General features: G+C 42.4%; 1 protein-coding gene across 8 annotated transcripts in view; it reads left to right on the top strand.

Moving 5' to 3' along the window:
• CEP135 (centrosomal protein 135) overlaps positions 1 to 14965 on the top strand; it is an 85359-nt gene that overhangs the window by 31897 nt on the left and 38497 nt on the right. For 7 of the 8 annotated variants that reach the window (XR_012904293.1, XM_075930390.1, XM_075930384.1 and 4 more), the window contains exons 9-13: positions 259 to 324; positions 8133 to 8283; positions 9289 to 9482; positions 10462 to 10605; positions 12633 to 12776. Coding sequence is in view for 7 of the 8 variants with exons in the window: in XM_075930390.1 (XP_075786505.1) it covers positions 259 to 324; positions 8133 to 8283; positions 9289 to 9482; positions 10462 to 10605; positions 12633 to 12776 (699 nt within the window). In the remaining variant the exon portion in view is untranslated. The remainder of the gene's footprint in view (positions 1 to 258; positions 325 to 8132; positions 8284 to 9288; positions 9483 to 10461; positions 10606 to 12632; positions 12777 to 14965) is intronic. The other variant, XM_075930389.1, reaches the window with a different exon arrangement.

Genomic DNA, 14965 nt, shown 5'->3' with positions numbered 1-14965 from the left:
CCTGGTTAGAGCAGCCCCAGGTTTGCAGCAAGAAGGGAGCTGCTCCAGCCCCATCAGTTAACGTTAACTGGTAAGCCTCGCCCTTAATGGTTAAACCTTCATATCCCTACTGGGTATATGCACTTAAAATTTAGCAAAGTAGAAAACACGTTCTTAATAATAAGTTTTCACAAAAATATTTTGTCAGTGGTGTTTGTTTAAAGAATTATAATTTTGAATATTTGATTTTTATTAATATATGTTAACTTTGATTAATAGAAAGAGATTAAAAGAAAACATAGTGAAATACAGGATCTTGAAGAAATAATAACGAGACTTAAGTCAGTAAGTAAAACCACCTTTTCAAATTGAGGTTTCTTCAGGTAACTCCAATTAAATTGTGACTTTTTTCTGTTTATCATATCTTGTATAAAATATTTTAACTTACATCGATTCTTAAGAGATTTATTTTTTAAAATACAAAACGTATATAGTCATGAATATCTTCTATAATATCTAAGAACTTTAATAAAATAGCTTAGAGAATAGTTTCCAAAGATAAAGAGCCATCCTCTAATTATTTAGTTAATTTGAATAAATAAGATACCTGAAAGGGGGTTCCAAAGAGGATGTAGAGAACCTGTCCTCAATGGTGACAAGATGAAGAGCAGTGGTCTCAAGTTGCAGTAGGGGAGGTCTAGGATGGATACAGGCAGTCCCCGACTTACGCGGATCCGACTTATGTCGGATCCGCACTTACGAACGGGGCTTTTCTCACCCCAGAGCTCACGGGCGGTGGGTCGCCACCCATGTCCTCCGGGGCGAGAAAAGCTTCTCCCGGTCTCCCTGGTCTGCTGGGGGGGTCCAGCAAAGCCGCTGGACCCCCCCAGCAGACCAGGGACACCCGAGCAAAGCCGCCCAGGCGTCCCAGCAGACCAGTGGGACAGGAGCAAAGCCTTGGAGCACGTCCTGGGCTGTCCCGCTGCGGGCGTGCCCTGTGGCTTTGCTCTGCGTCTCCCAGGTCAGCAGACCAGGGAGACGGAGCAAAGCCGTGGAGGACTTGGGCGGTCCCGCCACCCCGGTCTCCCTGGTCTGCTGGGGGGGGGTGCAGCTAGTGCCCCCCCAGCAGACCAGGCTTTTCTTGCCTACCCCTGGGGTAGAGCAGCTGGGGGCTGCCGGGTTGGTCCCGCAGCGCCGCTCCGGACCAACCCGGCAGCACCCCAGCAGCTCTGCCCCAGGCGTCCTGATTCAGCCGCTGCTGGTCAGTTTCAGCAGCGGCTGAATCAGGACGCCTGGGGCAGAGCAGCTGGGGTGCTGCTGGGTTGTTCCAGTAGCGCCGAGGAGCCGCGCTACTGGAGCAACCCAGCAGCACCCCAGCTGCTCTGCCCCAGGCGTCCCCAAGTCAGCCGCTGCTGAAACTGACCAGCGGCTGACTACAGGAAGCCCAAGGCAGAGTTGCTCTGCCCCAGGCTTCCTGGAATCAGCCGCTGATCAGTTTCAGCAGCAGCTGACTTGGGGACACCTGGGGTTCTTAAGTTGAATCTGTATGTAAGTCAGAACTGGCATCCAGATTCAGCCGCGGTTGAAACTGATCAGTTTCAGCAGCGGCTGACACCAGTTCCGACTTACTTACAGATTCAACTTAAGAACAGACCTATAGTCCCTATCTTGTACGTAACCCGGGGACAACCTGTATTAGGAAAAGCTATTTCACTTGGAGGGTGGTGAGTGAAGTACTGGAATGGGTTATTGAGGAAGGTGGTGGAATCTCCATCTCTTGAGGTTTTTAAGTCCCGACTTTTAACAAAGTCCTGGCAAGGATGGTTTAGTTAGAATTGGTTCTGCTTTTTGCAGGGTATTGCACTCAATGACCTCCTGAAATCTTTTCTAACGCTATGATTCTAAATTCATAGTAGATGGCTCTCCCTTTCTCCACCCCTGCTGCCCCAGTGGTCTCCATCTCTGGCCCCTCTGGTCATTCTGCAATATGACTTCCTCCTACCAGACCCATCCCTTTCCATTTTATGAGAAAATAATCTAATTCCGGACACATCCCATTATCCTGGCATAGCCAATCCCTTACCTTGCTTGAGAGGAAGCTGCATACTAAATCCTAGCTCTTACTTTTTAGGAAGAGTTCTTGAACAGTGACACAGACTCAGAAGAATTTTGTGCCTTCTGCTCTGTTTTACCTGCATTCTGCCATATATTTCATGTTATAGCAGTCTTGAATTAGTGATGTAAATTACTCGGTAGGGGCTTTAGCAGTTCTCCGCCTGCCCCAGGTGGGGGTCTTCTCCAGCCCCGCAGGGCCCACCTCAGCCCCTGTCCATGGTGGCCATTGTGCAAGCTCCCCACCACCACAGGCAGGGGCTGCTCTGCCTGTCTGGCTCACCCCCTGCCACAGGTTACACTCTGGCTACCCAGTAGTGGGCTGCAGAGCCCGCAGCACATGTAACTGCTAGGATTTTTAGCAGTTACATTGTTACATTTTTAAACAACTTTTTACATCCCTATTTTGTGTAATGATACAGCAGATGTTGATCAATTTAAGAACACTTTCACTATAAATCTGACAATGCAAAGATGATGATATACAGGTCGATTTTGGCAAACCAGTAACATGCCTGAAACACTACTGCTTATTTCTAAAAATAGCCAAGTTAACAGGCCTTAAATAAACCTTCGCTTGATCACGTCAGGAGGGGATGGGGTTTGGATGCCACAGAAAGGGCAGCTTCCTTATGAGATCTCAGTATCACTGGAGGACGGTGACCTAAGCCCTGAGGTAAGTGGAGAAGTGGGATACCAGGAAGAAACACAAGGAGGAAGGAGCAACAAAGGAGGACCCCTGATTTGAATGGAGAAGGTAGGGCAATCAACTAATTAACTAAGGTGTTTGTACACAAATGCAAGAAGCCTGGGAAACAAACAGGAAGAATTAGAAGCCCTGGCACAATTAAAGAACTATGATTTGATTGGAATAACGGAGAGTTGGTGGGATGACTCACATGACTGGAGCCCTGTCATGGAAGGGTATAAACTGTTCAGGAAGGACAGGCAGGGGAGAAGAGGAGGCATTGCACTTTATGTAAGAGAGCAGTATGATTGCTCGGAGCTCCGGTATAAAGAGGGAGAAAAGCCTGTTGAAAGTCTTTGGGTTAAGTTTAGGGGCAGGAGCAACAAAGGTGATGTTGTGCTTGGTGTCTGCTATAGACCACCAGATCAGGTGAATGAGGTAGATAAGGCTTTCTTCAGATAACTAAGAGAAGCTTCCAGATCACAGGCCCTGGTTCTCATGGGAGACTTTAATCACCCTGACATCTGTTGGGAGACCAATACAGCGGTACAAAGACAATCCAGGAAGTTTTTGAAGAATGCTGAGGATAACTTCTTGGTACAAGTGCTGAAGAAACCGACCAGGGGCCACGTGCAGCTTGACCTGCTGCTCATAAACAGGGAGGAACTAGTAGGGGAAGTAGATATGGGCAGCAGTGATCATGAGATGGTAGATTGCAGGATCCTGACAAAAGGTAGAAAGGAGCCCAGCAAAATACACACCCTGGACTTCAGAAAAGCAGACTTTGATTCCCTCAGAGAACTGATAGGCAGGATCCCATGGGATGCTAACATGAAGGCGAAAGGAGTCAAGGAGAGATGGAAATATTTTAAAGAAGTTTTATTGAAGGCACAGGAAGAAACCATCCCAATGTGCAGTAAGAAAAGCAAATATAGTAGGTGACCAAATTCTCTCACCAGGGAAATTCTTGGTGAGCTTAAACACAAAAAGGAAGCTTATAAGAAGTGAAAACTTGAAAAGATGACTAGGCGAAACATAAATATATTGCTCAAGAATGCAGGGGAGTAATCAGGAAGGTGAAAGCACAATTGGAATAGCAGCTAGCAAGGGATGTGAAGGATAACATGAAAGGTTTCTACAGGCATGTTAGCAATAAGAGGGTGATCAGAGAGGGTGTGGGGCCCTTACTGGATGAGGGAGGTAACCTAGTGACAGATGATGTGAGAAGCTGAAGTACTCAATGCTTTTTTTGCCTCTGTCTTTACAGACAAGGTCAGCTCCCAGACTACTGCTCTAGGCAACACAGTATGGGAAGAAGGTGGGCAGCCCTCGGTGGAGAAGGAACAGGTTAAGAAATATTTAGAAAAGTTGGACACACGCATCTATGGAGCCAAATGCGTCCCAGGGTGCTGAGGAAGTTAGCTGATGTGATTACAGAGCCATTGGCCAATATCTTTGAAAACTCGTGGCAGTTAGGGAAACTAGACATACACAAATCCATAGGTCTGGATTTAATGCATCTGAGGGTATTGAGGGAGTTGGCAAATGTGATTGCAGAGTCTTTGGCCATTATTTTTGAAAACTCGTGGAAATCGGGAGAGATGATTGAAAAAATGCTAATGTAGTGTCCATTTTTAAAAAAGGGAAAAAGGACAATCCAGGGAACTACAGAACACTCAGCCTTATCTTAGTCCCTGGAAAAATCATGGAGGGGATCCTCAAGGAATCCATTTGGAAGTACTTGGAAGAGGGGAAAGTGATCAGGAATATTCAACATGGATTCACCAAGTACAAGTCATGCCTGACCAATCTGATTAGCTTCTATGATGAGATAACTGGCTTTGTAGACATGGAGAAGTCAGTGGATGTAATATATCTTGACTTTAGCAAAGTTTTTGATACAGTCTCCCACAATATTCTTGCCAGTAAGTTAAGAAAGTATGAATTGGATAAATTGACTGTAAAATGGATGGAAAACTGGCTAGATTGTCAGGCCCAACGAGTAGTGATCAACGGCTTGATGTCTGGTTGGCAGTCGGTTTCAAGTGGAGTGCCCAAGGATTGGTTCTAAGGCTGGTTTTGTTCAACATCATTAATAATGACCTGGATGAGGGGATGGATTGCACCCTCAGCAAGTTTGCGGATGACACTAAGTTAGGGGTAGATACGTTGAAGGGCAGGGATAGGGTCCAGAGTTACCTGGACAAATTAGAGGATTGGGTCAAAAGAAATCTGATGAGGTTCAACAGGGACAAGTGCAGAGTCCTGCATTTGGGATGGAAAAATCCCAAGCATTGTTATGGGCTGGCGACCAACTAAGTAGCAGTTCAGCAGAAAAGGGCCTCAGGATTATAGTGGATGAGAAGCTGGATATCGGTCAACAGTGTACCCTTGTAACCAAGATGGCTAATGGCATAGTAGGATGCATTAGAAGGAGCATTGCCAACAGATCTAGAGAAGTTATTATTTCCTTTTATTCGACACTGGTGAGGCCACATCTGGAGTATTGTGTCCAATTCTGGGCCTCCCACTACAGAAAGGATGTGGACGCATTGGAGAGGGTCCAGTGGTGGGCAACCAAAATGATTGGGGGGCTGGAGCACATGACCTACAAGGAGAGGCCTACGAATTTGGGCTTATTTAGTCTGCAGAAGAGAACAGTGAGGCGGGGATTTAATAGCAGCCTTCAACTACTTGAAGGGGATGGAGAGAGATGTTCTCAGTAGCGATGGATAGCAGAACAAGGAGCAATGCTTTCAAGTTACAGTGGGAGAGGTCTAGGTTGGATATTAGGACAAACTATTTCACTAGGAGGGTGGTGAAGTACTGGAATGGGTTCCCTGCGGAGGTAGTGAAATCTCCATCCCTAGAGATTTTTAAGTCCTGGCTTGACAAAACCCTGGCTGGGATGATTTAGTAGGGGTTGGGCAGGGGGCTGGATTTGATGACCTCCTGAGGTCTCTCCCAGCTCTGATTCTATGATCTCTGTTGAACTTGTTGAGATATGAATTTAGAAAGCAAGAAGCTTGCCTATATGTATCCTCATGTTCTGTCAGGGTCTCCAGGCATTCAGACTCTGAAAAAACACATCTGGCTAATGGATCATCAGAAGGAAACCTCTTGCCTAACTTTTAAAATGGCTTGTTGAGCAAGTTTGCCGCGAGTGACATGTTCTAGCAATAGTAATCTTCTTGCTATGTATTTTAGAAATGTGTGACTGTCTGTCTATCCGTGAGTCTATTTGTTCAAGAACTCCTCCTAAACGGTCCGAGCTAGAACTATCAAATTTGGCATGTAGCTTCATCTGCTCATAACTTAAAGCAAGGTAAGGGGTTGATTGTGTGGGTGGGAGCTGAAGCTCCCGCTCCCCCATGCATACAGAAAAGAGACAGAATCATCAGGCAAGTTAAAGGGGCTTATTGGGGGGTGCACATCCCTGCATTCAGAACTGCCCTAGCCCTGACCATCCTACCCCCCAGACACCCTTTATGGAGGGCAGGGGGCTGCAGTTCCCCTGCATATTCTTATGGGATCATTGCTAGCTGTTCCTCTTCCTCAGGTAGCCCATGAGAACTGCACAGTTTACTGAATTCCTCACTCTGGCTGGAGGATGCATGGAGCAGATGAATCTGGACCTGCCCCTCAGCCAGGTGCCATGCACCTTTCTCCCAGCTGTGCCCATTAGAGCTGCGGCACCCATAGAGAGGTGCTTCTCACCTGGCCTCAAGCTGCTGCAGTGCGAGAGGAGTGGAGTAATCCTCGCTCCCTGGCGCAGCCTGCGTGCTGAACCCCTCATATCTAGCCCTATCCCAGATCAATGATTTTAATGAAGAAAAACAAAAAATAATTGATTTAAATATCTGAGCAACGCTGGGTAGTATCTTCTACAGGTCGGACCTCCCTGGTCCGACACCTTCAGGACCTGACCAGTTGTGAACGAGAGGATTCGCTAACCCACGGGAGGTCCCTTGCTGCTCATTGTGGCCAGTGGCCAGCCCCGCTGCCCCTGGGCTTCAACTCCAGGTTCCCTGCTGCTGGCCCTGGAGCCAGAGCTCTCCAGCTGTGGTTGGCCCAGCAGCTGCTAGAGCTTGAGCTCTACCTATTTCCTCCTCCCTCTCATCCCTCCCGCCACAGGGCTTTTGACCAAGTTGCTGGCCCCATCACCAGACCTCCCTGTGCCTGGACTCTGTAGTCCAGGAACATCTGTGGTCCTATTGGATCATGAATGTTGCGAGACCGGAGTGTCTCGGTTTAGGGAGGTAGAATCTCTGTGGTATTTTTAATAAAAAATACCAAGTGAGTAGTGTACACTTTGTATTCTGTGTTGTAATCAAAATCAATATATTTGAAGATGTAGAACAACATCCAAAATATTACAAAAATGAGAGATGATATTATTTAACATTGCAATTAAAACTGAGATTAACTGTGATTTTTTTTAATTGCAAATAATTTGTGTAACATATAACCTTTTTCTTGTATTTTCCTTGCTATCATTTCTTCTTCCCCAATGTAATAATCCTTGATTTGTAATTATATGATTATTTTCTCCACAACAAAGTAGGACATCTCCGAGAACTTGCTTCATATAGAAACTGCTCAGTCTCTTAATCAGGACTTCAGCATTTTTCCAGCACTTTTTAGGTTGGAGACAAAGCTTATCAGCCCAGATGATGGAAAATACCTGTGTCCCATGTTCTTTAAAGTCAGTCTCCTGTAGTTTAAAACAACATATCATGTAGTGACACTATTTAAGAATTGCATATAAATGTTAAAATTAAAATCTACACTATATAAAATATGCTTTCAGAGAAACATTCAGTTAGTATGATTATCTAATAATAGAAAAAATATGCACCAAACAGTGTTTGGCCAGTTATAGAACTGGTTGAATATAACAAAATATTATCATACACATTATTTAATTAATGCCAATTAAAGTAATCAGATATTTTATATTTGCCAAATACTGTTTGATGAGACTTGATTACTAAATTCTCTTGCTTCAGTTATACTGACTTTCCTTTGATAGTTCCTCTACACTTTTTAAAAATTATTTATCCCTCTTAAAACAGGAGCAGAATGAAACTGACCTGTTTCTTCTAAGTATCATTGCTGACAGCAGAGTTCTTAGTGCGGCATATAACATAATGTATGTTTACTTTGCACTTGAGTATAGTAAAAATTGGCACCAAAACAATATATATTAATTTGTGTCTGGGGTATGTTAAACAATAGAAACATCTGATCATATTTAGAAAGTTAATGAAATTATTTTATTAAAATACTTAGCTTTTTTTTTCTTTAGTGATACTTCTGGGAATCTACTAACTTTTTAATGCTTTTATTTCAGGAGTTAAGTTTGTGTCGGAGAGAAAAAGAGAGCCTGGCTGATGAACTCTTTGGAAAAGCAGATGAAAAACAAAACTTTGAACTATTGTTAAACCAGCTTCAACAAGAGAAACAAAGGCTTTCAGAAAAAGTTGAAAACTTTGAAATTATAGGTAAATGTTTAAATATTGATTCTCTTAATGCATCTATTATGCTCTATTTTAAAGATAAAATCATTATATTTATGTGTAACTGTTAATATTAAATCACGATTCTGTAATATTTAGAATCATAGAGTACTGGAACTGGATCTCACCCCTGATAGTTGTCTGTCTAACCTGCTCTTAAATGTCTCCATTGGTGGAGATTTCACGCCCTCCTTTGGCAATTTATTCCATTGTTTAATCACTCTGACAGGAAGTTTTTCCTAATGTCCAACCTAAACCTGCCTTGCTGCAGTTTGAGCCTGTTGCTTCTTGTCCAATCATCAGAGGCCAAGGAGAACAATTCTTCCCTCTCTCCCACTTCTCCATGGAGCACCCTTTTAGATACCTGAAAACCACTATGATGTCCCCTCTGTCTTCTCTTTTCCAAACTAAATGACGGAATAAAAATAATTGTATGAAGGCTTAAGGGTTTCCATCAAAATATTCCGGCACTAGAGCTATGTATACGTAATGTAATTTAGCTGTAGAATTATTTTTATGAGTAAGGGATTTACAACCTTCTATAGTGATTTGTAGGCATTAGCTGTATTAATTTTATTAGCCCTATAGATGATGTATTTATGTCCTGAAATAGTGTACGCTTATTGTTTAATACAAAATACATTGTTAGGGAGCTGCAAAATACTGATAGTGGCTACTGTTGTATTTACCTTATTTTGTGTGTGTGTGTGTGTGTGTGTGTGTGTGTGTGTGTGTGTGTGTGTGTGTGATTTTGTTGTTTCTTTATAGCTGCAATATGTTTAAAATACTTCTAAAATTTTAAACCCGTGTATTGTTAGCAAATATTACAAACTCTCTAGTTTTGTCAATTATAAAATATATTTTATCTTCACTATCAGATTTAGTAGTAACATTTAATAACTGTTATTTTAACTTGAATGTGCATTCCTTAAAATAGTCTCTTATTCATGTATACTAGTTTTGTTGTTTCTTGGTTGCTTTCCTTTGCAGAACGAGAACTTGTCTTAGAAGTAGAGAGGATGAGGTTAGAATGTGGTATAGCTTTTGGAGATAAGTCACCTTCTCGACTAGATGCATTTGTGAAGACACTAGAAGAAGACAGAGATTACTATAAAAGAGAGCTAGAATATCTTCAAAAGATGATAAAACGAAGATCTAGCCCATGCCGTAGGTCTCCAGAAAAGGTAATGCTCCCTTTTTCAATGGATGGTGGGAAAAGCCATGTAGATGTGTTGCTGGAAAGGTATTTGTTTCATTAAAGTAGTAGTAAAATAGATTCTAAATGTTAACTTCAGAAATTTATTTATCCTAATATGTCTCTTTTAATTATATTCACAACATAAAGAATAAGCAACTGTGAACCGTGATAGTAGACTTGATTTCCTTCTTTAATGTTGACATTTTTAAGCTTTCTGTTAGAGTTCAATCTGTAATAAAAGGAAGGAAAGAAGAGAAATCTAAGGGTACATCTATATAGGTCTTTTAAGCCTTGTCAACACTAAGTGGTGTATCAATGCTGCACCAATCGATCCACCAGTCATATATGTCAGATTTATCGTGTTTTAGCAATCTCCGAGCACATACCCATTGATGCTGGTACTCCACCAAAAAAAGAATTATTGCCGGTTTTTACAGGAGAGCTGCCTCTACTGACCTTATTGCATGTGAGATGCCATGGTATGTTGACTTCAGTGACCCTATTTGCTTAGCTGAAGTAGATAGACAGAGCTGGTAAGTGTAGACAAGGCTTACAGTACCCTAACATTTAAGGTGTGTTTATATAACCGTTAAAAAGCCACAATTGGCCTGTTCAAAATGACTTGGTCTTGGTCTAAAGGGCTGTCTGGTTGCAGTATAGATGTTTGGGCTTGGACTGCAGCCTGAGCCTAAATGTTTACACCACAGTGGAACTTCCCTTTAGCCTGAGCCTCTTAGCCTGAATCAGCTGGCATGGGCCAGCAATATAGACGTACCCTATGTATTTTGTCATGGTTTGGAAAAACTGTGTTTCTTCTTTGAGTCTTTATGCTTTACTATTAAATACAATCTGGATTAGGTCTCCGTTTTGCTGACTTTTCCCTAGAAATTCATCTTCTTTTTACAGATATTGCTAATAATGTTATCTGTAACTTTATATGTAGTATTTTCTGATTTACTTTGCAGAGTGAAGATCTGAGGTTGATCACCAGGGAAAGAGATGAACTACAATCTATGTTGGATAGATTTGAAAAACACATGATAGAAATTCAATCCAATGTCAAATTACTGACTGCAGAAAGAGACAAATTAAATGTCCTTTATGAACAAGTAAGAAATTAAGGGACTTATTTAGTTGCCATCGAATTCATTGACTAACACTTAGTAGTACTGTTTGTTAATTAAAAACGGGGGATTGAGGGAATTGGGGGCTCAATACAGTGGGATCCTATGAGGATAGACCAACCAAGGTATAAAAAGCTTTCACTATTGTAATAGGATTGCAAATTTTGAGTTTTGTTAATTAGGCAATTCCTGATTTGATTCCTTTGTAATAAATTGTGTTGTTGCAGTTAATATATTAACTTTAAAGAAATTCTAGTAGTGGCTTCTATGTCTTCATGAATTCAGTTAGGATATTTACTGTGCAGATCTAATTCATAGGTATTGTCCTTACATACTACAATGATGAATACAATGATGTCCTTACATACTACAATGATCAAAATTTGTCATGGTTATTTTTAGAAAAAGTCATGGACAGGTCTCAGGCAAAATTCATAGAGTATGCGTATATCTGTACATTTCCTAAAAATAAAAGGGGGCAGGACTAAGTACGGGGGAGGAATGGAATCGTATTGAGGAGATGACTGATGGGCCAAGAGCATTGCTAGGGTAAGGGACATAGTTCCAGTGACCGCAGTGGGAGGGTGCAGCTATGGGGAACATACAGCTCCCACTCTGGAACTGTCTGCAGCTGCAGGACAGGGTGCGTGGGGCAAGGGCACACTGCCATAGCTGCAGCCCCTGGCAGAAGCCATGAGTCTGGGGCACAGCTATGTGGATCATGCAGCCCCATTTCCAGGGCTTGCCACAGCTGATGTGGTGAGAGGGTGCATAGTCTTGGAACACCTTCAGTGGAAAACACAGGGGTGGGGCGCAGCAGGAGGCATACTCACAGGGGTTGTGGAGTCTGGCTGCAGTCAGACTGAGGCAGTGGCTGCAGGGACTTAATTCTAGCCATCCAGCCCCAGTTGCAGTAGGGCAGGGCCTCATAGTCTTGCCTCCAGCCCCCTGCTTCAGCTGCTGGCTGTTGAAGTGGAAGAAGTCATGAAGGTCCTAAAGTTACAGAATCTGTGATTGTCATGACCTGCATAACTAAATTGTAGCCTTAGTAATGAGTGTTGTAGAAAATCTTAAATTAGGTAGATAGGAGTTAAAATTGAAATCTGCCTTATTTAGTATCACTAGTTAATATTTAAATTAAAGCTATGACTTTACTTCCCTGTGGCTTGGACTACCGAAGTGAGAACAAGCAGTACACAAAGTGCTGTGTTGTAACTCCCCTGTGTAGGTGCTCCAGGAGTAAACTAAAAAGTTCCTAATTCTCATTAATGTGAACTAGGAATCTTTTAGTTGATGCCAGCAGAGTACACATTGGGGAATTAGAACACAACACTTTTGGTATGCACTGCTGTTCATACCCCCTGTAGTCCAAATTGTAAGGCAGTGTATACAAGTCTTAAGTCACCTTTATATTTTAAATCCAGTTTTACAGCTTTACCTGATTTGTGCAATAGTTCACTACAGGTAAGCATCCTCAGACGAATGCTAACTTTAGAATCTTATGCCCTCAAATATGTGACTTTTTAGGAATTTTTCCAAGGGGAAGTATATTTTAGAACACTTTTTCAAATGATAAATCTATAGTTCCGAATTGTAGATAGTAAACAAATTCACAACTATTTTCTTCTGAAAAATAGTTAAGATGGTACCTACTGTACTTTGAATTTGGAAATAGAAAGGTTAGGAAGATAAAGAAGAGGTGGAATTCATGAGTAAGAGAGAGGAGAAGAGAAGTTGCAAAGAAAGCAGGAAGAAATGATTGAGAACGGGAAAGTTGAGAGAAGGAAGAAGTAAGGAAGTGCCAAAGCATGAAGTGTGTGTGTGGGGGGGATGAAGATTTTTTTGCCTTTGTGTGACTTAACTAGCACTTTCTGGATGTCTAGGAAATAACTAGAAAAATATAGTATATCTAGTGTAAATGGAATGGTAAAATAGGTTTGTCATTTTTCTTAACATTATGTAAAATGTCCTATTTTGAATGTATGAATACTACTAAGAGTACTCTTTTAAAGTCTCAGGAAGAATTAAATAGGTTAAGAAGAGAGGCAAAGCATACTTTAGTTTCTCAAAGTCATGTGGAAGAGGAGAGAGATACTGCATTAGCTGATTTCAGAAGAATGATGACAGAAAAAGAAAGTCTAAGGGAGAAACTAAAGGTGAGCATGTGTAAATATAAATAACGCCTTTTATGTTAATCTTTGAGTATTTACTCTTGTGAATTCTGAGAGGAATGTCTAATGTGTTCCTCATTTATTCAGTCATAATTATAATTAAGAGCATAACAGCTTCAGTTTTGTCTGCAGGATAAAGGACCTTTCTAGAAATTGAACATTTTAAAATATTGTACTTGAATAAAGTCACCTTGTACATCAAAAAATGTATTTGTCAAAGAAGCTACGTGTAGGATCAGTATGTTTGTGCAACAAATGTATGGATATACTGTTGCATTTACTTTCGCTTTTTATTTCATTTTATTAGTGCAAAAGCCCCATTAAAATCATGCTCAGTAATGTTGTAAGTTTTTTAGTTTTTTTGCTAACCCTAAAGTTATTCTTAAGCATTGAACATGGAAATGCAGCTACAAAATCAGTGATGCAGGATTCACTCTGTAAATACTAGATATTAAAAATTGCTCTGCATATCTATGTCTGTCTGTGAGTCCATCTGTCTGTCTGCGAGTCTGTTACTGCTTAGGAGGAGTTCCTGAACTAAGAGATAGGGCCACCAAATTTGGCATGCATCTTCCTCTTATCCCTACTTAAAGCAAGTTCAGGGTTTGGTTGTGTCAGGAAAACAGGATGTGTCTGGAATGTGATTGTTTTTCATAACATAGAAAGGGAGGGGGCTAATCGTAGAGAAAGCAGAGTGATCACCACGGGCAGCGAGTGCAGGGGTCAGCTATATTGCATAGTGACCAATGGGGGGTGGCCATCCCAGCAACAGAGAGGCTAGGAGACCGGGCTTGCCATATTGCCAGGCACTGGCCTTGGTAAGTGGCCCCCTTATCCAGAGTGTGCCAGATAGGGAGGAGCCCTGCTGGCCACCAACCCCACTGCCTCAGCCCTTCCCAGGACCACCTCTGGGACTGGGTAGTGCAGATGCCAGGGCCAGGAACCACAAACACCACCTCTTTGTTGCAGGACATGCCATGCTCTCCCAACCCCGAACATGCTGGGAAGGCACAGCACAGCTCTCTTCCTCTCCCCCAAGCAGCGCCAACTTTGCTGCTGCAGGTATCCCTGGTAAGCTCTTCCCCCCCCCCCCCCCCCCCAAAAAAAAACCCTCCTAGCTCTTTGCCCTGACTCCTGCACCCCTCTCCCTGCCCTGAGTCCCCACAAGGAGTCAGGCAATGCCAGGTAAATCCTCTAGTATGTAAATAAAGTATATCCACTTTGGTATTTTATTTCCTCGCTTTTGACTAGGGATGTTAGAGTGTAACCAACTAACCGTTTAACCGATAAGCAATTGCTTATCGATTAATGGTGTCTATTACACTCAGCTGGCTCCTGGAGAGGTGGCTTCGCTGGGGCTACACTCCCACAGGAGGTTGTTAAAATACTGACAATATATGAGATTGTGCCGAAAAATCAGCTGCACAATTAGAAGAGGGCTATTTCCCTTTCCTAGCAAAGATACAGCAGAGCATCTTTCCTTGAGCAATGGCCCTTTACTCTTTGGCTGATGGAGAGACTGTTGGAGAAGGAACACTGACCGAATATACCAGGGTAACTGGAAGGTGGTCTGGATCATATAGGGTACCACTGAATGTCTTCCATACTATCCATGTTAACTGTGGCATACTGGTCCCTTGAGTAAATCCATACTGCAGATAATTGGTTCAAATGACAGGATTGAGAGCAAGATCCACCTCAACAAAGAAACAACTCCCATCTGTTTCAGCTCAGCCCTGATTTGTATAAGGAAAGGAAGAATACAAGGGCAGAAGCATTTTCCTGAAATACTCCATCTTGGCCATTTCATCCTCCTTGCCAGATGAAGTGGTTATTCCTTTGTCATCTCCCTTGGCAGAAGAAGTGAAGGTCTTTTAGGACCAGTTCTATCATAGATACACTGAACATTTCCCTGTCAGTCATCAAGGAGAAGCAGCACAAGCTGCTGGATATCCTACAACCCTTCTTCTAAGGCAGTTCACCATGGCAAAGCCAGCAAAGTTAATCTGGCACGCATCAGACCCTACTGTGAGAACATCAGAAGGGGGCAGACAGAGTAGGCATTAGATTATTAGGTCTATGAAAAGAGATTCAATTATTTTTAATAAAATCCTCTCCAGGTGTTGTAGTTTAGGTAGTGCATGATGCATCAAATCAGCAAAACCAGGCAAAGG

This window comes from Pelodiscus sinensis, chromosome 5, assembly GCF_049634645.1.
Source record: "Pelodiscus sinensis isolate JC-2024 chromosome 5, ASM4963464v1, whole genome shotgun sequence".
Lineage (NCBI taxonomy): Eukaryota > Metazoa > Chordata > Testudines > Trionychidae > Pelodiscus > Pelodiscus sinensis.
Note: the sequence above shows the minus strand (reverse complement) of the source record. Positions and strands in the feature narration are given on the sequence as shown.